The sequence below is a fragment of the Juglans microcarpa x Juglans regia genome, chromosome 7D (genome assembly GCF_004785595.1).
Source record: "Juglans microcarpa x Juglans regia isolate MS1-56 chromosome 7D, Jm3101_v1.0, whole genome shotgun sequence".
Classification (NCBI taxonomy): Eukaryota; Viridiplantae; Streptophyta; class Magnoliopsida; order Fagales; family Juglandaceae; genus Juglans; species Juglans microcarpa x Juglans regia.
Genome location: NC_054606.1, coordinates 3,831,775 through 3,859,596, shown reverse-complemented (window position 1 = coordinate 3,859,596; position 27,822 = coordinate 3,831,775). Strand labels below are relative to the sequence as shown.

At 38.4% G+C, this 27,822-nt stretch overlaps 1 protein-coding gene across 3 annotated transcripts; it reads right to left on the bottom strand.

Annotated features, from left to right (window-relative positions):
* Positions 1–455: 455 nt before the first annotated feature.
* On the bottom strand, positions 456–27,822 carry LOC121238694 (ubiquitin C-terminal hydrolase 13-like). Of its 3 annotated transcripts, none has more exons than XM_041135675.1 (32): positions 27,590–27,822; positions 27,298–27,376; positions 26,455–26,602; positions 26,190–26,347; positions 22,859–23,124; positions 22,559–22,777; positions 22,368–22,476; positions 22,172–22,287; positions 21,781–21,879; positions 21,499–21,608; positions 19,086–19,160; positions 18,632–18,710; positions 18,386–18,532; positions 18,217–18,297; positions 17,986–18,105; positions 16,746–16,868; positions 16,098–16,175; positions 15,875–15,963; positions 15,691–15,799; positions 15,504–15,572; positions 15,228–15,338; positions 13,709–13,764; positions 13,417–13,594; positions 13,209–13,310; positions 12,998–13,069; positions 12,693–12,758; positions 2,777–2,842; positions 2,213–2,296; positions 1,926–2,039; positions 1,675–1,749; positions 1,471–1,557; positions 456–1,046 (listed from the first exon to the last, which is right to left on the bottom strand). In XM_041135675.1, exons 1-32 carry the CDS (start codon positions 27,617–27,619, stop codon positions 1,005–1,007), a joined length of 3,357 nt encoding a protein of 1,118 aa, XP_040991609.1. In that variant the 5' UTR covers positions 27,620–27,822; the 3' UTR covers positions 456–1,004. The 3 variants fall into 3 exon arrangements, with proteins under 3 accessions (XP_040991609.1, XP_040991610.1, XP_040991607.1); XM_041135676.1 differs by having other exon boundaries at positions 1,926–2,042; positions 26,455–26,599; XM_041135673.1 differs by having other exon boundaries at positions 1,926–2,042; positions 27,590–27,821.

The following is a 27,822-nucleotide window of genomic DNA, read 5'->3' as shown; positions in this document are numbered from 1 at the left end:
TTTTAAAAGATAATTCATTAGCCAAAATGGTAATTATCTTGGAAGAGACAATAATTGCAAAGGAAAGATGAGATTAGGAAGAACAATTTTCAGGTGGCTGGCTAGCTAAGCTAGCAAGGAATTTATAGAGGACATTGCATAATGTGTTGGACAGATGTTTTGGGATCAAGGCTATATGGTCTTAGTTCAATTGCTTTATAAGAAACCACCACTAAAGAGTCCTCACAATAGGTAGCACATCCTTCCTAGTGCTCGAACAATGCTTGTAATATAAAGGCTATTTATTCCATCCTTTAATCCGCTCGAACACCTTTCTAAACTGAAGCTGATGAAGAAATTATAATGCTGAAGTGTGCATAAAACTATAGAGGAGCGTGTAAGACAATGGCTTTAGGCCACAATAACACATTGCCACTTAAAAAAATTAATAAAGAAAAATGGGCAAAAGCATCAAATAAGTGATAGGATTCTTGTAGTTAATTTGGGATGAGGGCCGCACCTGAGGGATGTTTCGGTAGTTTCCTTTTTCACACAAATCCTCGAAACCAGACTAAAAATATTACACATACCCCTTATCCTCTCATGCATCTAGGAAAAGCAACACAACAAGATGATGATCAGACAAAAATAGAAATTAACACTAGAAACACACCTATACCCCACCCTCTATGCATCACCCACCACCAAAAATCTTATGTACTAGATTACAATAGAATTATAGGTAAAATGACACCTACTTAACCTTGGAAATGGTTGCCTGAAAGTGAGAGAGAGGTCTGAGCTATAGAACAAAAAATAGCATCAAGATTAAAATTTCTAAACACCCCCTTCATCCCCAACAAAAGAAGTTACACGTGTACAATCAATTATTACTCTTCCAGAAACTCACGGCAAGCTTCCATTGTGCTTCAACCACTCTTTTCACAGAGCTGCAACTCCATCTGTAGGTTGGGTGTTATATATTTTGGGACCATCAGATGAAATGGAGAAATGTCCATTTTTTTCTAATTGTATATTTTCACCGGCTTCTCAAATGTGTGACGATTCTGCAAAATTGAGATGCAAGGTCACCACAAAGGCCGCAAATACTACAAATCTATTACTAGCACCATCATCTTCATCGGGCCCCCCAAAAAAAAAAAAAATAATATGTAAATTCTGTTTGCTATGAAAACCTCTCAAGTATTATGATGCCAAAAGATTATAAAGAAACACCATATGCCTCTTCCCCTAAAAGAGAGGCAGCCAGAACCAATTAGCGTATTGTGCAGATCATTACCAGTACAGGAAAGTGTACTGGGCAAAAGCAAGAGTTGTGAGCACGATCATCTTTGTTGATTCTCTCAATCATTGCATAAGGTTTATTACTTCAGATTGTTCTCTAATTCGTTTAACATCTTTATTTTGAGAAAGTTCCTTTTAATACCAAACACAATTAGAGACCTTGAAATATAATGCAAGGCAACATACCTGATTGGCTGCATATGACCTCTTAGGAGCATTGTCTGTGTGTTCAAGCCCAAGATACTGCTCCCAAGCACCATAAACATCCCTTCTCTACAAAATCAGAAGTGAGAAATAAGGGCCAACAGCTTAACACCATTTAAATTTGAAATTACTGCAGGCATGTTCAGTGTTGGGGGAGAGAGAGAGAGAGAGTGCAGATAGACACACCTGAAACCGACTAGACACAATATCAGAGTCCTGGAGATACTCTGGACGACCCAATGACAAAAATGCAAACTTCCACTGAAGAAACAATTGTTGCATCAGGGGAAAAGGTGAGATAAAGTTCAAAAACAAGCTAAGCTCATGGTCTACAACCGCATGGTGCAAAATCACATAAACATGATAGGAAACAATGTCACACACAAGATGAGTTTTTGCCCAAGTATGACAGTACCTAGAAGACATGAAGAACATACCTTGGAAAACTCCTCGTCAGGAACTTGCAACTTTTTCTGAACCCGCACTTTAACTTCAGCTAATGTCTCACCTTCATGGATAACTAAGAAAAAGGGTTCCCCGAAATTTTGAACCTGCTGTTAGATCCAAAAGACAACAGAAAAGAGTTTAAAAATAAGCACAAGAATATGTAAATCTCAGTTAAGCAAGTGACAAATAGCTTCATAGAACTATGCCAAGAAATAGGAAAAAAAAAACTCCTCCTAGAACTAGAGGATTGAAAAATAGTCATCCATAAGTTCACTACCTGGTTCTGTGCTGTATCCTTCATAAAATGATAAACATGAATTAAGCGGTCATGAGGACCAAGGTTTTTCTCCTCTTCAGGAATCTGCAGCAACAAGAAATCAACGTCAGACTCTAATCTCAAGCACAAAGGAAACTTTCATTTAGGAGAAAATTCCACTATCATGAAATCTGAGAATCTGAATTGGTCACCACAGGTTGGTCTCACAGAGTTTATGTTCTGATCTATAAAAATAACGTAATAACCCAAAAAGAGACATTTCTCAAAGACCAGTACTCCATGTCAAAGATGTTCTTTTGAAGAATTTCCAAAGACCTACATGTCAAACGAGGAGAGGGGCGAGGGCTGAGGTGCCTACTAAATTGATACATTCTTTTGTTTTTTTAATAAGTCAAGAAAATCAGTCCAGGGTCTTATAATTTCAACTGGTTCCAAAAAAATCAAATCAAGGAACCAGATTCGTTCAAGCAACTAACAATTAACAAAAAGGAAAAAAAAAAAAAAACACGCACACACAGAGTAAAACCTCCCACTCGTCTACGTGCCAAAATATAAGTAACTTACCTCCTCTGCACGTAATGTCCAATATTGATCATTAATATTTTCAATCTTTTCACTGAGTGGGAAAATCTGCAAAAAAAAAAAAAATCGCAGAATTAAGGAAGTATAAATACATGTAGTAATTTCTAAGACGCATCAGACAAATTTTAGTTAACTTTAGAAGAAGGCCATTGCAAACCCAAACCCAGAATTTAGCGCGCACAAAGCAACAATATGTGCACTCCATGCTTTTGCCTAGTACACACATACAAACCTTATGCATATACATTCATACATACAAGATAAAAGGGTCAATCTATTGGAATTATGGGGTAAAAATTTATTGCCTTTTCCTTCTCTCTGTTGCACACAAAAATAAAAAATAAAAAAAGCCACTGCCTTGCAATAACCCTCTCCAACCAGACTTCCCAACAGAAAAATTTTCCTTAATTTTATTTTATAAGCGAAATTTGATTAAAAAACAATAGATGGTGTTACCTCTTTTAGGAATGAAAGAAAGTGTTGCATTAGTAAATCACAAGAGAAGCTACAAGGGGCTTTATGGAACACGCTAGGTGAAGAGTTCAAACTTCAATCCGTAAACTAGGCAACATGTGCACTCCAATTTTTTAGGGAGATTTGGGAGTTCGAAACTTGCTTTGATTCAATCATGCCCTTCTAGGGAAGTGATAATGGCATTACCAACAAGAGGGTTACTTAAAAACTGTACATGACTCTAGGTTTCTTTCCGTACACTTCTAGCTTTCTCTTTGTACACTTATAAATGTTACGTAAACCAGTACCATGTCGCCGATGGTGGCTATGGTCTTTTGACGGTGGGATACCTGGTACCGTTGTAAGGAAATGATTTCCTTTAGTTGTTAAGCTATCGAGTCAAAGGTGTTTGAGGTGAGAAGAGATGGGTGTAAGGTGTACATTACAGAGAAAGAGTGGAAAGGTGTGAGTTGTTTGATGCTGGGGTTAGACACCATTCGATGGGTGGCAAATACACTGGAGGAATGTCTGAAGACTGGGAGCAAAGGGCACTACTTTGCTCATCAGGAAGGTGACAAAGGCTTCATTGCCCAGTGCTGTTCAAATCCTCATGGCTCCTACATGGCTTTGGTGGAGTACGGTGGGGGAGGTCACCGGAGTTTTATTCTCATACCTAAGGATAGGGCTAGAATGGGGTGGAGGAAGCTGGCGGCAGGGTTGAAGTATATGGACAGAGAAGGTGGTCTGGGGAGAGACTCACCATCAACAATGGCAGACCTTGTTGTTGAGGTCGTACAAGGAGGCCTTGGAGATACCTCGAGCCACGTAGCAACCTGTTCTGGCAGACTTGCAAAAGGGTACACCTCCCTTTTCAGTAGCTATTCAGAGCCAAGGGGGAGTTGGCAAGGGGGATGGTTGGGCAGAAAGAGGCAAGGCTTTTGCAAGAGCTGCGTGATATGCAGAGCTCGCTGGGGGAGTTAACTGATAAAGTCCCAAGTCTAATACGGTGCGTTGAGGGCAAGGGCTTGGTGGGCTTGGGCTTGGGCTTGGGCTTGGGCTTGGGTGGTGAACTGGGCTCAAATGAAATGAAGGGAGGGCTGGGTAAAGGGCCTAAAGGGAAGGGCCAGGTCAGCATTGGTTATGGGCTTCAGCCCAAGGAGAGGCCCACTCAGCAACACGTTGGTGGCCCTTTCTGGAGAAAGAAGTAGTTGGTGGCCCGTCGACTAGTGGGTCTGAGCCACCACCGCCAATGAAGCCTTAGACAACCTCGCCGAAGGTCGCAGAAGCTTTGATGGAGGTCCCATCACCAGAGGTCGTACTATCAGAGCTTGGAGGAGGGATTTCTACCATCTCTCTTGCTCACGACGCCCCGGTAACTAAACAGACCACCACGACGTCAGTTGCCACCGCACAGACAACCGCACCGAGGTCAGAGGAGACGTCTGCGACAAGTGGCAAGGCTGTCGTTCTCGAGGCTGTTTAGGCCAATTCTCACGAGGTTGTTTCGGCCAGTGTTCTCAAGCCAATGGTTCCATCCCAAGCACAGAAAGTCCCGACAACTTCTGACGAAGCTTCGGGAGGGTTAGAGGTGGTGTCCTATGCGCCGACAATGGAGGAAGGGGAAATCGTGGAAAACTCAGTGGGAAAAAAAGCTTTGTTGGCTCCTGTGGGAAAGGAGATAAGCTTAATGGATGAGGGTACTAGTTTGTTGAAGCATTTCTTGAATTTTGAGGGCAGCAGATAGGAGGTGTATGCATATAGTGATGAGGAAGAGATGGGTAGTCTGTCACCCTTACAGATGCTTCCCCCTCAGATTGCACCTAGAGCATCAAAATGGGTATTAAAAAAAGGGGCGGAGCTTCAAGGTTGGGTGTGACTATCTTGTGATGGCTATGAAGAACAATTCATGGCTCTCCTAGTAGCCATTGAAGCTGGTTGTTCCACGGCCACGAAGTTAGCTGTTAGAAAGGAGAGAGAGTTGAAACGACTGCAATGCTCTATTAACTATGACAATAAGGAGGGAACTTCGGGGAGAGACAGCAAAAGGAAGGGACTTTACTTTTGTTAATGAAGCCTAAATATTGTCTTGGAATGTAAGATGGATCAATGACGTGAATAAACATCTTCGCATTAGATCCCTTCTCCATAGCTGGAAAGTTGACATTGTTTGTTTGCAAGAGACTAAGTTGAGTGGTACTGATAGAAACATAATTCATAGCTTGTGGGGTTGCTCCTTTGTGGGGTGGTGTTATTTAGCTTCGTCGGGGGCTTCGGGAGGTGTGTTGGTGATGTGGGATAAGAGAGTGGTGGAGATGGTAGAGGATTGTATCGGGTATTTTTCAATGGTTGTAATTTTTAGGAATATTGAAGATGGGTGGAGGTGGGCTTTTGCGGGTGTGAATGGACCCAATGTGGATAGTGATAGAAGCTCTTTGTGGGAGGAATTGGCAGGTTTGTATTCTTTATGGGATTTACCTTGGATTTTTTGTAGTGATTTCAACATTGTCCGGTTCCTTAGTGAAAGGGCGAGGCATCTACGTCGACAAAAGCAATGGAAGACTTCTCAGAGCTAATTTTTTTATTTGAATCTTGTGGATCTTCCTTTGGTAGGGAGGGCCTATACTTGGTCCAACAGTCGAGGGTGGTCAAGGTTGGATAGATTTCTAGTCTCTTCTTCATGGGAGATGCACTTTCCGGATCTATGTCAGAAAAGGTTGCCACGGGTATGCTCCGATCATTTTCCAATTTTGCTTGATTGTGGTGACATTCATGGTGTAGGCGTCCTTTCAAATTTGAGAATATGTGGTTGGAAGTTGAAGGATTTGCAAAGAAGGTAAGGGCTTGGTGGGAAGCTTATTCTTTTGATGGTACCCCTAGTTTCATAGTGGCAGGCAAACTTAAAGCTCTAAAGGCTGATTTAAAGAAGTGGAATGAAGAAGTATTTAGACACATAGAAGTGCAGAAAAATATTCTTTGGGATGAGTTGCAAGCATTGGAGGTAGGGCTGATACCCGCATGGTGCGGGGCAGGGGTTACCCTTCCCTCACCCCGCCCAGCACCATGCGGGGGTGGGGTTTTTTCCCCCCACCCCCGAGAGGCTGGGGAGGTGGCCCTCCGCCCCGGTGCTAGGGAAAAAACTTCATCCACCTCGCCCCCCCACCTAGGCCAACACATTGGGTCTAAAATTATTTTTAGACCCAAAATTATAATACAATTTAAAATTATAAATTAAAATTTATAAATATAAAAAGAACTTAAACTCATTAGAGTTAGATTTTAAATTATCTTGGCCTCCTAGACCATCCTTTATATAGAAGGCCAAGGCAATACAATAGTCATCCTTAAGCAATGTGGGACTTAGTAGTAATACTAAGTCCCACATTGCTTTACTACTAAGTCCCACATTGCTTAAGGATGACTATTGTATTGCCTTGGCCTCCTATATAAAGATTGGCCTAGGAGGCCAAGGCAATCCAATGACTTGAATACAATTTCAAATCTTTAATAAATTGTATATATCTATATATATATAAATATAATAAAAAAAATTATATATGTGGAGTGGGGCGCGCCCCCTGCTGGGGTCATCCCGCCCCCGCTCTTCTCCATGCGAGGTGGACGGGGGCGAGGCAGCGGGATACGAGGCCCCGCTGCCCACCCCTAATTGGAGGAAGTGGACATTAATGAGGATTCTTTGTTAAGGAAGAATGTGGTGGTGACCAAAATTGAGAAAGTCTTGTTGATGGAAGAAATATCTTGGAAGCAAAAATCAAGGGCGCTTTGGTTGAAGGAGGGGATAAATGCACTAAGTTCTTTCACAAGGTGGCCAATTCTCATAGGCGCAACAGCGCTATTGAAGTTCTCGATTCAGGCTCAAATGTGTTACATTCTCCCAAAGAGATCCAAGATCATATAGTGCAGTAATACAAGGATCTCCTAGCTGAAAAAGTAGAATGGTGCCCCAAACTTGACGGCTTAATTTGCAGATTTTCCATACTTTTCATTATAATCTTAAGTTTGAGAAGTCATTAAACGCTACTTTCATTGCTCTCATCCCAAAGATAGTTGGTGCCCATGATTTAAAAGACTTCCAGCCTATTAGCTTGGTAGGTAGGATGTACAAAATCATATCAAAGGTGTTAGTTAATCGTATGAGTTTGGTGATGGACAAACTCATTTTCAAACTTCAAAATGCTTTCGTTCGGGGTCGGCAAATTTTGGATTCAGTTTTGATACCAAATGGGTGTTTGGACAGCCGGTTAAGAGAAGACATTCAGGGAGTCCTTTGCAAGCTAGACATGGAAAAGGCTTATGACCATGTGAATTGGGACTTCCTACTTTATATGCTTAGAAGATGTTGCTTTGGGGACAGGTGGTGCAAATAGATTAAAAATTGTGTTTTGACCGCTCAATTTTCGATTTTGGTCAACGGAAAATCTTGTGGTTTTTTTTAGACTTCAAGGGGTTTGCGACAAAGGGATCCGCTATCACCTTTCCTCTTTGTTTTAGTAATAGAGACATTGAGTCGCATGGTGAAGGCTGTAAGGTGGGGATTTCTTGCTGGTTTTTCGGTGGGCAACAACAGTAATGGTGTCAGTTCCATTTCTCAGTAATTCACGGATGATACGCTCATCTTTTGTGATGGTGTTAGTAAGCAGATTCAAGCTCTCTAAGGGCGGTTTTGTTGTGCTTTGAAGCTGTTTCGGGACTGAAGGTGAACTTGGGGAAGTCGGAGTTGGTACCGGTGGGGGATGTGAGTAATATTGCTTCTCTAGCAGAGTTGTTAGGCTGTAAAATTGTTTCCCTTCCTATGAAGTATCTTGGACTTCCCTTGGGGGCGTCATTCAAAACAAAGAGTACTTGGGATGGGATGGTAGAGAAGATTGTGAGAAGATTATTGGGGTGGAAGCGAATTTATCTATCAAAAGGGAGGAGATTAACATTTATCAAAAGCACCCTTTCCAACCTTTCCACTATCTATCTCTCTCTTTTCCAATTACCGGTGGGTGTGGCAAACCGAATAGAAAAGTTGTTTAGAGCTTTCTTGTGGGGTGGCATGGAGGAGAAAATTAAATTTCACCTTGTAAGTTGGCAAAGGATGAGTTGTTCAATTGCGAATGGTGGATTAGGGGTGCAAAATTTGAGCATTTTAAACAAGGCACTCTTACGAAAGTGGTTGTGGAGGTATCAAATGAAAGGGAACTCGTTGTGGAGAGAGATTATTGATCACAAGTATGGTAGTGCGTGGGGGGGATGGTGTTCTAAGGAGGGTAGGGGTCTTAAGGATTAAGCCTATGGGAATTTATTAGAAAGGGGTGGAACACTTTTGAAAAACATATTAAGTTTGAGGTGGGTGATGGAGCAAGAACCCGCTTTTGGTTCGATACTTGGAGTGGGGAGAGCCCTCTTTCCACTGTTTTTCCAGTTGTATTTAACTTGGCTGGAAATCAGCAGGCTACAGTTTCAGAATTGTTGTGTCATGCCAATGGGACGGTAACTTGGAATGTCACTTTTACTAGAAATGCTCAAGATTGGGAACTTGATGAGATGGCAGATTTTTACGGTTGATAATTTAAGAAAGTGAGGTATGGTGGTCATTGAGTGGTGCTACATGTGTAAAAGGAATGGAGAATCGATAGATCATTTGCTTTTACATTGTGAGGTGGCTGGAGAGTTATGGGATTGTATCCTTAATAGAGCCTGGCTGAGTTGGGTAATGCCTAAGAGTGTGGTGGAACTGCTAGCGTGCTGGAACAGGAGGCATAATAGCACTCAACTAGCAGCAGTGTGGCGAATGATACCTTTCTGCTTAATGTGGTGTCTATGGTCGGAAAGAAATGATAAGTGTTTTAACAACAAGGAGCGTGCAGTGGGGGAAATCTAGAATTTTTTTGTATTCTCTCTTTTACATTGGTTTTCTGCTATTGTATTAAAGGGTGGGAATGTGGGAATGTCCATGAGTTTCTATCTTCTTTTCAGCTCACTAGAATGTAATTAGGTGTCTCACTTTGTATACTTCCTATATACTTGGGCATTGCCTAGTTTCATTCTATTCAATAAAGATTCTTACTTATCAACAAAAAGGTTTCATTCTATTCAATAAAGATTCTTACTCGTCAAAAAAAAAAAAAAAATTGCCAACAAGAGAGGGAGGCCTTGTGGAAGCTGTAGTAGATTTCAAATTTGGTTGTAATTGTGGTGGGTGGCGTTCAATATGGAACAGCCTGTACAAAGGCTACATGGGGTGGGGTTAGGGAAACACATAAAGGAGAGGATGGAGGATTTTTTCAACTTGTATAAGACTTGAGGTGGAGATGGCTCTAGGACTAGAGTTTGGCATGATTTATGACATGGTGACAGGCCCCCATGGAAGCTTTCCCATATGCATACAGTTTTGCATGTCTGCATGAGGCCTAAGCAGCTGAGCTATTAATGTTCTCCAGCAGCTCTCCTCAGTGGAATGATAGTTTTTTCTGCGCGGCTCACAACTAGTAGGTTCAAAATTCTTCGATCTCTTGTACTCTAGAAGATTAGGTCTTGGAGGTGCAGATGATATTTTCTGGGTCTATCCTAAGGAAGTTCACTATTCAACCTTTTTACAAGGTCTTTATACCTTGGGATGGTAACCCCTTCATCTGGACAAGTATTTGGCGGACTACGGTGCCTCTAAGGGCATGTTTTGATGCACGGACAGTCTCCTTGGGAAAATCCTCAAAACATGATCTCATTGTGACAAACTAGTGTTGCATGTGTAAGAGTGGGGAATCAATACACCGCCTTTTACTCCATCGTCAGATTGGCGTGCCTTCCAGGGTGACTTTTGCGGAGTTGGCTAGGGTTGACTAGAAGGATGGTAGAACTCTTTGTAAACAGAAGAGTTATATGGAAACTCAGATATGCAACAGTTTGGAAGATGGTCTCTAACTGCTTAGCCCTAACTAGATTCCTTCTCTTCTACACTACCTGTGTACTTGGGATTTTGTATTAATAAAATTTCTATGATTACCTATCAAAAAAAAAACTGCTTAGCTTTGTGTATTTGGAGGTAAAGGAACTAGAAAAATTTTGAGGATCGCAAGCAGACAATGGCGGAGCTTAAAACCTTCTTTTTCAAATACTCTGTTCCATTGGATGGCTTATATAGATAATAATGGGCTGAATTTCATGATTTTGTTGTATCATTTTATATTTCTAGTTAGCTAGGTGTTGTATGCTACTTATCAAGAAAAAAAAAAAGGTGTTGTATGCTCCTTACATACTCGGGCTATGCCTTTCAAGTTTATTAATAAGAATTTCAGTCACTTGTAACTAAGACTAACAAGTAAAACCCCAGGTTAGCCTAAACAGTTCCGTCACTATATTATGTAACGAAAAATTTAAACAATTTCACTACAATATTATTGCCCAAAATAAATAGCGAAGATATGAGTTTGGAAGACTATACATTTTCTGGTTGACTTGTTGAGGCCATAAATGCACTCCATTTTTTTTTTAAATATGTTAGCTGGAAATCAACTCTGGAAACACTACTGCCCACTACCATGGAACCACTATAGACTTGAGAATTTAATCAAATCCCACCATGAGGTATACTCTTTGCCTTGATACTACCTAGAATCAATGTTGGTAATGTCGTTTTAGGTCATTCCAATTTAGGAAGGTGTCAAAAGGGGTTGACACATTGCCAGGAGTAATATTTTCTAGGCAGTAAAATAAGTTTTGCAATGATCAAACAGGAAATATCCAAGTACACAAGTAATACAAATCGGATACACCTAGGACCAGAGAATGTAAAGAGATTGAAAGATCAAGCTAAAGAAACACATATCGACCACTCAATTACCACAACATGTCTCTTTTGTACGTTTACCCAGGAAAGGATCTTCCCTAGAGCAGCCATCCAAACCAAGAAAGCCACTCTCAAGGTGGCCTTACATAAATAAACTTCCATGGAAAAATAATAGTATGGAAAAGGATCAATCTATTATACAAAACTTATAGCTTCAAACACTCATTTCCAAGATCTGGTCAATGCATTTTGTCTTTCCCATCTTGTATTAAATCGAGCTAAATACAACCTAACCTTCAATGAGTTAAAAAGGTCCATCTCCTAGTCTTGTGCCACTCTGATCAAGTTCACTTCCCATTGAGGAGAAACATGAAACCTGGAAATTATTTTTGATAAGTTGAAACCTGGAAATTATTATTCCACCAATGCATCATTATGCCAATAGATCAGAAGAGACCTTTTAATAGCTTAATCTCCAATGAACGTACATGATTTCCTTGTATCTTTAGACACTCATGCATAGGTGTTGCTCTTATATATCTCCTGTGTACTTGGCTCCGCCTATTTTAATAAAATTCTTATTTACTGATCAAAAAAATCGTTTGATCTCCACACCACACATCACACCAAAACTCTATCTTAGATCCATTGCCCACCTCATATCTGGTATGTCTGAAAAATCCCACCAAGCCCCTTCAAATATCTTTCCATAGACCAACCCCATACCAAACCATACTTTATCTTGTTCGAGAACATATTTTCTCTCCTCTGCTCCAGTGCTTGGTGTAGACAGATAAGAAAAACTTCTAACAAATATCCTTCTGATTGGGATGTACAATAATTTTAAACACCAATTGTTCAAAATAATGACACCTGAAAACCTTTACAGGTTGGAGGTTTGGCAATTATTTTTTCTTTTCTGACAAGGAAGGAGTCACAATTATAAGCTTGGGCTTTTCAATCAACATCTAAGGGCTTAATGCTTATGGAGGCTCAATTGATTTCAATGTGCTAAAAAAGAAGAGGAAATGAAGGAATACAAAGAAATGGAGTAGAGGCCCCGCACCACGCGGGACACAGAGAGAGAGAGAGAGAGAGAGAGAGAGCATGCTTTCAATGTGTTACAAATGCAGAGAGAAGAAAGAACCAAGAATCATAGTTGACAAAATGCTAACAATCATCATCAGTATTTAAACTAATATTGTAATCCAAGTAGCAAAATGAAATTGCAGCTTTGCAAACTAAAGTTGGAAATATCCTTACAAATAGCCTACTGCTAGATGGACGCAAAATTTATAAATGAAAGTTTGAACACTAGAATAAAGAAAGTTTTAGTTGCATTATCTGTGTGGTTAACTATTAAAATATTTACATGATTCTTACTACCAAGAAAGTTTATAGCACATTCATTAACGTTATTTCAATTTGATATGTAAAACAAAAAGAGATTGTACAAGCTTGTCATGTCGCAATAAAGACTCACAAGGTGCACTCAAAATTTATCATCACCTACTTCCAGTATACCGGGGAAGTAATTAATCTTGGCTTTTTTTTTTATTGGTCAAGTAATTAATCTTAGCTAATAGGTATTTCTATTCAAAAGGAACAATATCTGCTTCCTTATAGATCTTTTTTTTATAAGTAATAAGAGATTACCTTATAGATCTTGTGATAGAAAACTTCAAGCAATCTAATTTCTGCATTGGGATGAGACAACTCCACCTGTTCCAAGTAAAGGCACAACATTAGGTGCTGCTTTTAATAATAGGTAAAGGCACAATCATAGGTGACACTTTTGACTGGTGCATAGCAACATTAGGATATAGTTCATGACAATCATAGATTAAAGAGAAAATGTTCTAATTGGGATGTTAAATGCATGCCACAGTAATTTATACTGCACAGTTCCAATAATAATTGAAACAGACATCTAGTTTTAAAAAACAAAGTTGCAAGGTTACCTTCATCTTTAGATCATTAATAACATCTCCCACGGTACTCTGTTTTGGTAATCTAATAGTATGAATTACTACCTGACAACAGAACACCAGTAGTTCATTAAGTTTTTTTTTTAAAAAAAAAAAAACCAGTAGTTCATTAAGTGGTACAATACTAAACATGATACAATCAAAGAATAGCTGATTGAGAGAATTGGCTGATATCTGTACTTACTTCATCCTTGGTAGCATGATGAAAAGCAACTTTCAAAGTTTTTAGGCCTTGCAATTCTGGCAGAGGGATATCCAATACTTCATAATAGAGAATATCAGAAGTCTAAGAAAAAAGAACGCATACTTTTATCAGCCACTGGGACATACGGGGTACCAAAAATATGAAGGTAACAAGACCAAAATAGAGCAACACCCATGATATAAATTACCTGATTGTAATGGACCAGCATGTCAGATAGATGTTCCACTCCTCGGTACTTAATAGGTTGCGGTTTAGGTTGCTGGGAATAACAGTTATGAGATGTGAGTCTGATTTTGGATGGATCATCCAAGCCAAGATGCTGAGCTACTCTTTCCACGACATCATCATAGTTATTAAGTTTTGACCTAGAAAATTCCAGAGAAGGAGAACGTAAGCTATACACAATATAAGTTAATAAAATTGATTCCCCCCAACAGAGAGAAACTGCAGAGAAAGTTCTCTGTATGGGACTAACTTACAACTCAAGACAGAATTCGTCCTCCTTGGGTTTCTCCAGAGATCGAAAGCGAACAACCTATCCATCAATATTTATAAAGTCAGTCAGTTTTAGTCAGTTTTAATCAATCAATAGAAATCAGAAAAAGTATAAAATAAATATGCCAGCACTTCACTATTTTATCTACTTAAAGCATTCCACTAGTAATGATACGTGAACTTGGAACACATTTTGCAGAATCAATTTAATTCACAGAAGAGTATCTCAGTATTGTTGCAGTAAATAGACCATCATGGAATACGAACTTGATGATCAATATAAACATGACCATAGAAGATTTATTAAACTGGTACAACAGAACGGTAACAATTTTGGCAATCTGAGTTGTCCAAAAGGCTTAGCCCCAGCAATCATGAAAGCAATCCTACGATTCGACAAAAAATTTGAGAAGCGATTTAAGATGGATAGGCCCTCCTGCTGTCTAAGCAGAGAGTAACTTTAAGAATAAGTCACAAGAACATGAGCAATGTCAATGCTTTTGCCACAGTTAATAAGCAGCCTCTAAAACTATTACATCGTTTCCTATGATTTTTTTTTTCGATAATTAATAAGAGAATTTTATTCCTATGCTTTTTAACAGGTAATACAACTCATGTACTCACAGAAGACTAAATCCGTTACCCACCCTACACTCTTTCTATAAGACAAAGAAAGCGGGGATGCCATTTCATCCAAAGACTTAGCTAAACATGGCAGAAGGCAACCACACGAGATGAAAAACAAAAAACACACCTGATGATATAAATAGACGGTTAGGGATTTTATTGCCCAATAAAATGGGATAATCTGAACCCAACCTAATTATCAAATAGTTCTGGTATGACCTGACATTTTTCAACCCGAAACCCGACTTCATCTGACCCAACATATACCAACCAATTTCGTTTAGAAAAAACTCTTACCAACCTGCCTAAATCCAGCCAAAATAAATGGTGGGGAAATATGATTTGTCGAGTAACAAAGCTGACCCAGTAACTAAATTGGTCAAGATCAATTCAAATGATTGATTAAAAACCACTGTATGCCAGTTTAACTGACAAATAATGATTATTGAATAGTCTTGCAGAATTCCAAACATTTTATTTGTGTGATACCCCATATGATGTGTAAGGGTAGATGGTGTATGGGATCCCACATTACTTGGGAAGAAGAAGTTCTTGCTCTTTATAATGTTCCAATGAGGCTCCAATTGTATCATTGACTAGTCATTTTGGAGTATAGGCCATATAATTTGATCTTCCATTGGGGCGTTACAATTTGCCATTATATATCATTTGGGCTCATTTAAGGTAAATTTTAACTAGAGTCTAGACTGCTCTATTTATAAAATGAGGGTCTGTCCATCAGCCTTTGAACTTGGCAACACATGTGGCATGCCAAGTTAGCAGCACCATCGAGACCACTAACCCACAGTTATGCAAAAGCTCAACAAGTAAAAAAACATGGAGATCCTGATCTCCACATTCAGGATTCATCTAGACCTGACGATTATGCACATATTCCAAAAATGAAGGAACATTTGGATAACGGGTTTGATCGCTGCTTCCAACTTGAGAAAATTTCTGAAAGCAAATGATGTCTCCGTCTTCAAGCTGAAAAAAGAAAATGAAACTAAAAATAAGACGATAGAGAAAATCAGGTGGTAATTTGCTACAGAGGACAACTGTAGAGCAAAGGCAATGAACAAAAAAAGTATTCAACCACAACTGACACCTCGCAATGAAAAATATTTGCAACAAGTCATCTATGATATATACCTGACTTGCACGAAAACTGGCCTTCTTGTCAATCCGTTCACACATAATATTGGGCTCAAACTTTATTTCCTGAATATCAAAGACGAAGCTTAAGCTAACAGCTGGCGAAAGAGAATAAACCATGCACAGTAAGCAGTTGAGAAAGCTAGAAAACAGCTGAACAACAAACAGAACTTATACAGCTTACCTCATATAATACAATTTCTTCATCAGGACTAAAGCCAGCCATTTCATTTAGTTTTGTCAATATTTCCGCTGGCTTTCCACTACCCTTCACAAACAGCCTCCCGACATATCTGCCATCATAGAAGAAAAGCATGAGTTGCTTCACGCAACTCTACCAATGAGGAGGGAAGCAAGAGAGAAATTACCGGAGCTCCTCTTTCCAAGGGTCATAAAGTTTGAAGAATAGCAGAATATCTTCTTTAGTCTTTTCAGAAGGAAGAACAGGCTTCAAATCCTGAATGACGATGCAAATTGGTAACAGCACAGAACAAACAAAGAATCTATCAAAGAAAAACAGCATAGCACAAAACAGAGTACAACCAACAATGCAGCGGTGATAACTCTCGTCGATAGGATATACAGCATTACCTGCCCAAGTTCTACTTCTAGAAACAGCTTTAGCTCTGCATTATTTGCCTTATTAGAAACTTCTCTCAACTGTCCAACCTACAATGCAGAAAAGTATTATACCACAGATTTGCAAGCCAACAACAAGCTAAGACAACCATGAAAATATCTTAGGAAGCAAAGCGTTATATCACATGTACAAACTACCTCAAATCACAATATCCCAAAATCTGTAAGCAAAATTATAGCAAATTTCATGGCATGTTATTTCACATCTTAACCTATGCTCAATCATGGTGTCACAATTTCATGTGTTGATACGCTTTATCCCGTGGTAACTGGTACAACTTCAAATATCTCCATCATTCTTAACTGGTACAATCAACAATGTTCTTCCTCAATTCATTAGACATCTCCTGGGTCCTCAAGATGTTAATTAAAAAAAAAATCATATCCCAGTATGCCTACATCACTTGAGCACTTAAAAAGTTAAAAGAGGGGTTCCAGTTTGACAACTTTCCCACTTTCATCTGCTTTGATGCATCTGAGGCACATCCCAATTTTTGGAACAGAGCAAGAGGTCAAACAATGATGAATATACAAACGATCACAACTTCGAGAACATTACTTAGTGTACTGTGACACATGAAAAACTAAACAAGTACGTACAGATTGTGCTTCCTCCTGAGGTGTCAGTGGTCGATTTGGCCGGTAGGTATGGTTTTGGCGCTTTGCCCAAAACCAGAAACGTTGACATTGCACTGGTATACCAAACTCCTTGGCAACTTCTTCCTGAGAAAAATGTAATATTTATTACTATATAAAAGAATATCTTATCGCACAGTCAACAGTGAATATTTTTATATAAGAAAACTGTTAAGCATAAAGGTCATCCAGAGTAACTGCTAAATAATAATTGTTGACCTCAACTAAAAATCCAAAATAACCATCAGCAATCACAATATGTATTAAAGGTAAAAGTTCATTTACAAATTAGAACAGAACAACTGCTTGAAAAAAGGAAACAAAAATGTTACTATCCGTATTCTAGCCAGTGCAGCATTTAATAGAGATAAAGTAACTGCCAATAAAACTATTTAGGGCAGACAATTAGAGATACTGGGAGAGCAGAATACTCCATTCAGCCCCAAGGTGGAGAGAAAAGAATTTGGTAGAGAAAAAGGACTGTCAATGGAACTGTCCATGTGATTATCACAATTACGTCCAGCATCAAATTTATTAGGATATCAGTTGGAATGTCACTCTTACATGCTTTATTCTGAAGACTGATATTCTAATATACATAGATGATATATCTACACAGTTCACACTTCTATTTTTGCTGAGTGCAGAGTTCACACTCTTTCTAAACCAAATAATAAAATAAACCACACCCGCGATTGACTGAATCCCCAACATCTTGAAAGAAGAGACAACGAAAGGCTAGCTAAGCTATTAGTAAATTTTTACTTCACTTAAATAATATTGATCATCATCAGTTTCAGAAATCAGATTTTTGAAATCAAATATATGGAATAACAAAAATTAGTGGAACATACTCACCCACTTCTATATATAAACATTCCATGATTAGCTTAAATATGATCCCAAGCTCCATTGGAGTCAATGAAAACACTTCATAGTCCACAACTGAGCTGGCACAGCTCTATGTATTCAAATATATATTTTATATAAAGTAAAACAACAACCCCTAGGAGTTGGCTCAAGTGGTAGAGTCTTGGTCTTAGTGGTATGCTCCTTCTAGGTATAAGGTTCGAACCATTGCAAAAAATTCCTTGCCGAGGGCCTATGCAGCCCTGGGATTAGTTGGGACTTTGTTCATGGAAACCGAGTGCCAATAAAAAAAAATATAAGAAAATATAAGGTAAAATAACAAATCACATAGTACCTTGAAGAGGTTAAAGGGCAACTGCTTTTGAATACGAAAACTTTGAACTTTTTCATGATCCACAAGGTCAAAATATACATCCCTTCCAATCTGTTCAAGTAGGTCCTCATTCCGTGCAACCTACAGGCAACAATGGAACTGATGAATGCTGCATAGACATTTAAGCAACAAGAACAGAGAGAGATAAGCAGCACACACGCGCGCACACACAAGAGATTTCAAAGCTGAAACCTTTATGATAGTATAAAGATGTGCCTCTGCTTTTTCCTTTCTCTTTTGCTCCTTTTCTTCTTGTTCTTTTTTCAACCTTATCTGGAATGTATGTTCAAAGCAGAAATTACTTTGTTAAGAACGAAGTGCAAAATTTTTCAAGTTGATAATGAGATATTAAACATCTTACCCTGAGGTGTTCTGCAATGTCCTTCTCATCCACATTGCAAATTATCTTGTCTTTGTCACTTTCACGTATATAAACAAGCATATATGCATTTGAATATTTAGTGAATTTAAATGGAGAGTTGTTGAATCCAGGATTTGCCGGTGGCAACTGTTGCATGTAGCAGAGAACAGGAAGGCATCAATTAACTATCAATAAAAACTAACATACTAAGAAATTACATAGAACCAATATGCAGATAGATGTTACCTCTTCCTCACCCCCATACTGCTCCTCTAACGCCCTCTTGACATCTTCTTTTGTCACTCGTTCATCATCAAACTTAAGCCTAAAGACAACAAATCATGGCATATTGATATACAACGGCATGAGAAAAATATCAAGGTATTGATTAAATCAGGGATGAATACCACAGAAAACAAAAGCTACTTGAGTATATGTACAGGAAACTATGAAAATTATAAATTAGCTATAAAAGGATTCTTTCAGGAAAGAGTGAAGAAACACCAAAGTAGAATGAGATAAGTTTCTGATTAGTCGTAAAACCTCCTGAGCTCAGAAAGGATTAAAGCTTCATATACTTGCTAGCCTTCAGAGAAGATTAACAAGCATAGCAGCATATACACATGCATTGCAAAATTATAATGATCTAGCAGTACAAATACTGAGAGCAGCAAAAACATTTGTCAACATTATGCATTACCACTGATCCGATAGGGTGGGCCTGATAAAAGCATAATAGTGTCCACCATGCACCCCGCCACTGTGAACCAAAACACTACGAACAAAACAGTGGATAGTTACAATTTGCAAATGCATTGAATTAATAGTAAAAAAAAAAAATGACAATAGGGCCATCACCGTAATCTATCCCATTCTAACAGTAAAATTTATGTTATACTTAAGAGACTATATCTTTTTTTTTTATCGGTAATCAAGGTATTTTATTCATAAGAGTACTTAGAGACTATATCTAAGCAGTCAATGATAGGGGTGACCACTAGACACAAGAATATATATATATATATATATATATATATTTATGTACGTATGTATATACGGCACTCCACAGTAATGGGTTATTAAAGAAAGATAGCGGTCACCAAAACATGCTATATTTTTTTTATATCAGTAAACTGCCAGCCACCAAAACATGCTATATTATCAAGATCATAATTTAATTATGCCGATAGGTCTACTACAAAAAAGAAAAATAGACATGTCTCCACTCCCTTTTATTCATATAACAAATGTTTAAATAGAGTTAGCTAATAGGCATAGCATTGTGGTAGTGATGCTCAAAGTAATTACCCAATAAACTTGCAAGGTGGAGCAAATAAAGGCATGTTTGGACACTATGAGAATTCTCAAAACTTCTCATGATTTCATTCACAAACATCACTCAAAACACAAAATACTTTTCAATTTCAAATTTTCAACTTTTTCATCTAATCATTACCTAATCATTATTCAAACACAAAAATCAATACAACTTTTACAAACTTCAAAACCAAACACAAAAATCAATACAACTTAAATTATATTCAAATAATTTCTTAACTTTATAATAATATTTCTTGACGTTAAAAAGCATTTTCTTGCCTACAACTTTCCTGTGGTAGAGTTTCTTTGTCTCTCACGTCTCTTCGTCTTCATATTCCCGGCGCTTCTCGCCAGGAATAATCCATAATCTTACCAGTTTCTTTCTCTTTGTTTCTTTCGTTTTTTTTCAAGTTAATATCTTTTTATTGGGGTTTGGAGATATTTCTTAGCAAGGTGAAGATGGAGCGTAGACTATGGGTAGAAGCAAAGCCGTTTGTTTTTCTCAGGAAAGGTGGCAATCTTTTCTGTATTTTGGAGGGCATTTCAGTATTACTCGGTTTCCTAGTGATCGAGTGGGGGATTCTCACATCACTCAAGCAGTGACTGTCTTTTCAGATCTCATTTTTTAGTTGGATCTTATTGATTTACCAATGGCAGGTGGGGATTATACGTGGTCCAATGGGAGGGCATGGTCTAGGCCGGACAGATTTTTGGTGTCGGCTTCTTGCGAAGCTTATTTTCCTTCTTTGGGCTAAGGCTAATGTAATGAATGGTGATGATGTGATGGAGCTATTCTAGTTTTTTCTATCTTTTCAGTCAGTGTATGTAGGTATTTCCTCTTGTATACTTGGGCTATGCCTTTTCATGGTAATAAAATTCTTATTAATTATCGAAAAAATATATCTTATACGGGAGTTTTTCTTTAGTACTTTGTGTATGCGGGCAAAGGCTCTTGTATTGAATAAAGATATCTTCATGATTTCCTTTTAGCCTTTTCTAGTTCCTAGCTTGTATTTAGGTGTTTTCTCTTGTATACTTCATGTGTACTTATTTACTTGGCAATAAAAATTCTCTTATTACTTATCAGAAACACTTTATAATATTTTTATTCAACTTTTTCTCTCATTTCCCAAAATGCAATAAAACATCTTCACTAAAACCATTTCACTACTATTCACAAAATTCTGAGATACTCCAAGTGTCCAAACATGCCCTAAATCATACCGGCCATTCACACGTTTTAAGCACCAGGTGGATATTTCAATCTAAGCATTAAATACTGGATGAAGTCCTCCATCTGACTGCCAATCAATACTACGATCTTATTCAAAAGTCCCAATTTTAAAGCAATGCCCTTTTTAGCCTTCTGCTTGAAGAATGCTTGAAATAAACATTATTGATAAGCGGAATGGTTTTATAAGGAGAGTGGTTTAAATAAATATGTCTTCATTACCGTACTTTTAGAAACTAAAATGAAAATTAGATGAGTTAAAATGAAAATTTACAAATTCTTATCGTGTACACGTGCTATACAATCAGAATTTGTCGTGTCTCTATCCATGCTCTGTAGGAACTATTTTCATGCCTAAAGTAGTGTCCCACTCACCATCCACAATTATCCACATACATGATGCAGTACATCCAGCCTATGTTCCAAATGGCTCACATGCAACAGTAAAATTTCTATGTTGGATCTATGAAACTTTGGAGAAAAGTTTTCAAATAAAGCAAATATTTTATCCAATAAATGTAATGGCATACGTCACAATCCAAAGAATTGAGATTATTAATACCTGTGAAGAGTGTAAAGGTTGCGCACACTGCTGTCTGCATCAGGCGATAGGTATTTGCCATTCTCTCTATCCAGATCAAGTTGCAAGGGAAATTCATACCGGTCATTTATCTGTTAGCAATCAGTGGAAGAGGTGATTACAGTTACAGGGGTTTGAAGGCAAATCAACATAACCATATGTTAAAAATCTAAAACAATATCACAAAATGAAAGATGCAAAGCATGCATAGAAATTTTGTGAATACCATAACAGCCAAGAAAAAGGATCCACTCCACTACTCACTTTTACCATGGTATCGCGCATAAAATCATACTCAAACCGTTTTAGCTGAAGTTGAAGGACAGGCGGAAAATCAATGAACAGAACACCTTTCCTAGCATCCTGAAAGATTGAAAGTGCAAAAATTTCTTTCAAAACCATCCTCAGGAAATAGTCATTCAAGCAAAATCACCTCTTGATTAGGCAATCCAATTAAAAAGGAACAAATGGCAGCTGCATTTAGAGGAATCCAATCTTACACAAAGAAAACAGTGGTAAGAGGACAAATTACCTGGCCTACACTTCGACTACCAATAAGGGGACAAGATGAAGATTTGTTAAGGACGTAAATCCTCAGGAAATAACAAGGTAATATTTAAAACAAACAAAGTCCACCCATCTAAGAGGAATTTACCTGTAAACCATATTGTTCAGCATGATACTTATTATCACCCTCAAGACGTTCCACTTCCACATACTTGTCAAAAGAAGCATATACATCCCGACAGCCTTTTACATCAAGCTGAAGATCTACAAATAGCAAAAGGATCCATAAGCCCATTAAGTCTATCTCTAATCATATAGAATTCACTATAACCTTAGATATGTACCATAGAATGATTCTTTTCTAGTTGACTTATAGTCCACATTGATGCACTCAATATAATTCATATGGTGCCCTTCAAATAACTGCTGTATTGTACCCTCCACAACAGTTCCCTGTGTCAATAAGACAAATTCAATTTAAATCACCTGCGAAAGTATAACGTGCAGAGTTAAACACCCTAAAACCTCTATGTACCTTCATTTTGTCTTCAAGCTTCTCACAAAGAACCCTGTTAAGTTCTTGCACATCGTGCTGCATGAATGAATCATACGTGTCCCAACCAAAAGACTTTGTCAACTCTTTTGTTGCTACACTGGTGTCACTGTACTGGAGCTTGTAAAATAAACTTTGCAGAGCCAGTGGGATGCTTCCAGACGGCATATCATTCTCAGTAGTTGGCATATGATACACAGCCTGAAACCGACAATCGTAGAAATTAAGTATCTTTGTAGATTACAAGCAATAAGACAAGGTACAAAGAGCATCAATGCTAACCTTTCTGAAGTAAGGAATATGGTAGAGTGTCTGAAGAAGAGAATTCATGTAGCATGTAGCTCCTTGGTTTTTAAGTCCAACAAAACCAGTTTCCTTTTTTGAGTCATGTGACCAGTAATCAACAACCCTACGTACAGCAACATCGGCTTCAACTATGCATGTATCGTTTACAAGATAACCTCTACCAGGGTCATACAATTCACCAAGAGGCATGAACGAAGTGAAACCCCAATCACTCTCACGTGCATTGAACTGATGCTGTGTTTCTGCAAGGTGCAAAAGGATATTAATTATCACTACATACAAAGGTAAAAGGCACAACCGTGCCCCATGAGGAGGAGGACAATTAAAAACCTAGGCAAACTCAGCCATTGAAGCACAAAAATAGAAAAAAACTATATGCAAATATGTGAGACTGTTTATATTTCCACTAATCCAAAAATATTTTATTCATATTTTTTAATAAAATCTAAGACAACCTATAAAACAATTTCCACTTTCTTGTCAACAGCTCCTCCCTTTATCTCTTGGTATGTGTCATGAGCAGTCAGGTTGGCACAACAGTTCAGCTGTTCTACCTCTACACTGAATTATACAGTTCTATGCATTCACATTTTAGATTTCTGCTGCTGTAAGCATAGCAGCGCCCAAAGTGCTTTAGCCATATGCATGTAACTACATCTCAGTCACCAAAAATTAACATATATAATTAACCAAAGACATTCCATAACAAATGCAAAGTTTCATCCACCTAAAACTTGGACAGTCCCCCCCCCCCCCCCCAAGGGCGGTTCTCCCTCCTCTTTCTTTTATTGGATTGGTACAGCAACCCATGTCATTCAACACAGCACTCCTTTTCATCACAAGCAAACTAAGCACTATCATTTGTCCAAGCCATTCTAAATGTCCCGCTATTCCGGTTCAAGTATTTTTTATGCACAAACCTTGTTGTTGTGAGATGTACTGCTTTAGTTTTTTTTTATGAGATAGATAAATATTTTATTAATGATGAAAGAGGATCTACCCCAGTATACAGGAAGTATACAAGAGATCCACTTAACAATTTTTTTTTATAAGTAAGAAAATTTACTAATCCTCATAATTAGGCATAGCCCAAGTACACAGGTAGAATACAAAAAAAAAATGCCTAATTACAGCCTACAAACAAAAAAAGAAGCATATGTCATTAACATTAGCCCCCTCTAATACAATAGCCTTAGCCCAAAGTAACAAAGATTAGAAAAATAAGTCTCTAATCCCCCCAATCTATTTTCAGAACATCTTCAATTCCTCTCATTCCATATACACCATACAAGACAGAGGCACCATCTTCCAAACATCCACAACTTGACGATTTCCCCTTATTCCACTCCAACAAGCCAAAAAATACACCACCCTCTTAGGTGTCACCCAAGCAATGTCCAGCCTTCCAAAGATTTCATCCAATAGAGCCTTTGCCACATCACAGTGGACAAGAAGATGGTCCGTCGAGTCACCATTCCTTTTGCACATAAAGCACTCCATTATGAAAAAACCACGCTTCCTCAACTTGTCTATGGTCAGAATTTTCCCATGAGAGACCAGCCAGCCAAAAAAAAAAAAACAACTTTTAGAGGCACTGGTTTTTCCAAATGCACTTCCAAGGGTAAACAGTAGAAAGATGGGTAGACATGGCATTATATATGGATCTAACTGAGAAATTCTTGTTCCCGGAATGAATCCACAGCAGTTTCTCCTCCACACCACACTCCAAATTCAATGCATGCAAGGTGCTGTAGAAATTAGAAATATCTCCCACTTCCCAATCTTGAACTGCTCTGAATAATGACACATTCCACTTAACAATCAACAGAAAAAAGTTCTAAAAAATCCTATAAGTCAGAAAATAGAACGAGCAACACCATGTTAAGCCATTATCCAATGATACACGATGCTAAGAACGAAACACTTCAGCTCCAACACCGATTTTTTGCAGTCCTCAAACCTACACTGTTTTATCTCTCCATAGACACCATAATACGCACAATGGGATCATCTTGCGCAAAGGTGCACAATAATATTTTCCAAACTATCATTTTCAACATGTTAGAAGCTCCACCACCTAGGAAGGCATCACCCAACTAATCCCAAAAGGTCAAAGCTCACGTTCCATAGGATGCTAGCAACCTCACAACGTAAAGAAGGTGGTCCACCATTTCACCACGTTTCCTGCACATGCCACAATGATTAACCACATAATGCCCTATTTCCTCATGCTGTTCAGATTAAGAATTTTAGCTAATGCTGGTGTCCATGTAAACAAAGCCACTCTAGGGGAACCTTATTTCTCCAAATAGCTTCCAAGGGAAAAAAAAAAAAAAAAAAAAAACCTTGACATGATTACATAGCATGTTGTAGTATGATTTTACTTCAAACATGCCTCTCCTAGATGGGCTCCAAACCATTTCATCCCACCCTACATAATTACAATCAGTCAAAGAAGGATGAGAAGAGATCCACCTCCAATTACTAGCCCCTTGTTAAAGGTAACATCCCATTGAATAGAATCATGCAAAAAATTAGAGTGATCTGCCACATTGGTATCTGCAGTGCAAGTATTTTTTAATAAAACTGGAAATGTACTTCTCAAGGATTGGTCACCACACCACTCATCATAACAAAAGTGTGGACCCATCACCCACAATAAATCTAGTAAAAAAGAAAAGTCTTCCTAACCTCTTCTAAGGTTCTTCAAAAAACTACTCCAAAAGCCCATTTACCTCAATTGTGCACCACCCTCCTCCTATATGAACATATTTTGTCTGTTAATGCCCTTCAAAGGCTCTCTCTTTCATAGGCATACCGCCAAAGCAATTATCCCAAAAGGGCTCAGTTAAAGAGAATTAAATGTCTCACCCCTAACCACCTTAGATATTATCTAACAATCTTCTTTTATGGTATGAAATGTTTTATTGATGATAATACAGAAGAGTTAGCCATAATCGAAGTACAGGGGGGTATACAACAGATATACCTAGTGAGAGGGAGAAGAGACTAACACAAATAGGTAAACAAAACTAATTGTGTAAATGACCAAGATCACTGTTCTTATGGTCCTTCACTTCTATGAATAAGTAGTAAACATTTTATTCTCATAAATAAAATGATCCAAAGTACGAAAGGATTATATACACACATATCCAAGAAATTGCAAACTGACGTGCAAACAAAATTGAAACATGGATTACAATAAAGGCTTCAAGGGCATTTATCCAATTATATGGTTATGCCCCTATTTATCACCCTACTAAATGCAGATTCGTATTCTAAAGGACAGAAGTGCAGAAAGTACCTTTTCTAATAGAGTACTTATTATGTAGTTGATTGATAACAGTCAAGCTGAACTGGGCATATCTACTCCACCCATATGGCAAATTTGCTGAATCTGCAACATCTAGATACATAGACAAATGATCGACATTGTTCCCCTTTGGGAAGACTAGAATCCGCCTGCCAAGATCAATGAAACACAGATCATAACCATCAGTTAACAAACATAATCAAACACAAACGATATAGAGATGTTAAAAAACATATAAAAAAAGATATCAAAATACCATTTGTAGCCTCCAACAAAAAAAACGTCAGAGTACAGCTTCTTGGTATTAAGCCTTGAGAAGTTCTCAATTGTCCACGTGAACCTTGCTGAAGGTGGATCATCCACTGCCTGAGCATCCACTGTATTGGACGTTTCTGCTTGTGCTACTAAAAATAAACAACCAAAAAATAATAATCAAACACAACGTCTCCATTCATATGCTAAGAGAAGAAAAAATAACAGGAGCAATTTAGATATTACATATCTCCAATATTATATTCTAAGAGAAGTGAATATAATCAATTGTCTTAGTTGTGCCTGATAAGAGATTTGAATTTTGACGCTGAAAAAACCAACCGCCCCCAACGTGGGGGCTGCCACCCAGAATCAAGTACAAGTATTTGCATCAAGTAAACAAAAAGTAAAACGAAACAAATAAATAGCAAAAAGTGAAATTCCAACATAAACCCTAAATGCTCGGTACCAGTGGCCGAACTACTTCCCCATAACAAGGAGGATGACTCAGAAATTAATAAAATAGGAATAAATTCCACATTGAGGTGCGTAACATTTCAAAAGAACTTAAACATATCTATTATAGATATTCGACCTTTTCTTTCGTTTCCTCGGCTTAGCAACTAAAACAGCAAAACCGATAAACGTTAAACTATCACTCGCATAGGCATTACAAGACCGAAGACAGTGATTCAATCGCACATCAACTAACTGTCAGAGACTCAGAGCAAACGCGGAACGGAACGGGAAAACAAAGAGTTTCCGGCCCTCCTCCAAATTCCGACCACATTCTTGGGAAACGTACACGGATTCAGAAAGTCGATAAAAGTCGATTTGAAGTCGTTACCTTCCATGGGCTGAGGACCTTCGGGGAATTCCGTGTGCGGGACCAGCATCTCATCATCGTCCTGCTGCTGCTGCTGTTGCTGCGAAAATCAATAAAAAAAAAATGGTCAATCCCAGTGCTCGGATCTGGTGCGGAAAACCCCAGCAACTAAGCGTGGGCGCGCAGAGACGGCAGAAACCGGACGCCGATTAAAAACAGCACCGCGCTAGCGATACATAGAACGAGTGTGGCTTTAGGGATCAAAATTGAATTGAATAGATAGAGCGAGGGAGAGTGAGAATTTGGGAATTACATCCAACGGTGGAGGAGTCATCAGAGTCATGGTTGGTCGGATTGATGCCCGTCCGATCGACGAATCCCGAAAGAGCTTGCTCGGATAAAAAAAAAAGATTAGAGAGAGAGGGAGGGAGGGGGGAGAGAGAGAGAGAGAGAGGGCTCGTCTGCAAGTTAGTAAAAAGTGAACGTATAAATGGGGGCCGACTTTTGGAACAGGATGGGAATTTCATGAAAACAAAGGGGCAAAAG

Bases quoted from the DNA above. Each gene is read 5' to 3' on its own strand.
- LOC121238694 (XM_041135673.1), bottom strand. From the start codon at position 27,619: ATGACTCTGATGACTCCTCCACCGTTGGAT. The intron at 21,880-22,171 runs GTAAATTCCTCT...TCAATCTTTCAG, and splicing joins CTGAACAATATGGTTTACAG to GATGCTAGGAAAGGTGTTCT. The intron at 18,298-18,385 runs GTAAGATGTTTA...CATACATTCCAG, and splicing joins ACATTGCAGAACACCTCAGG to ATAAGGTTGAAAAAAGAACA.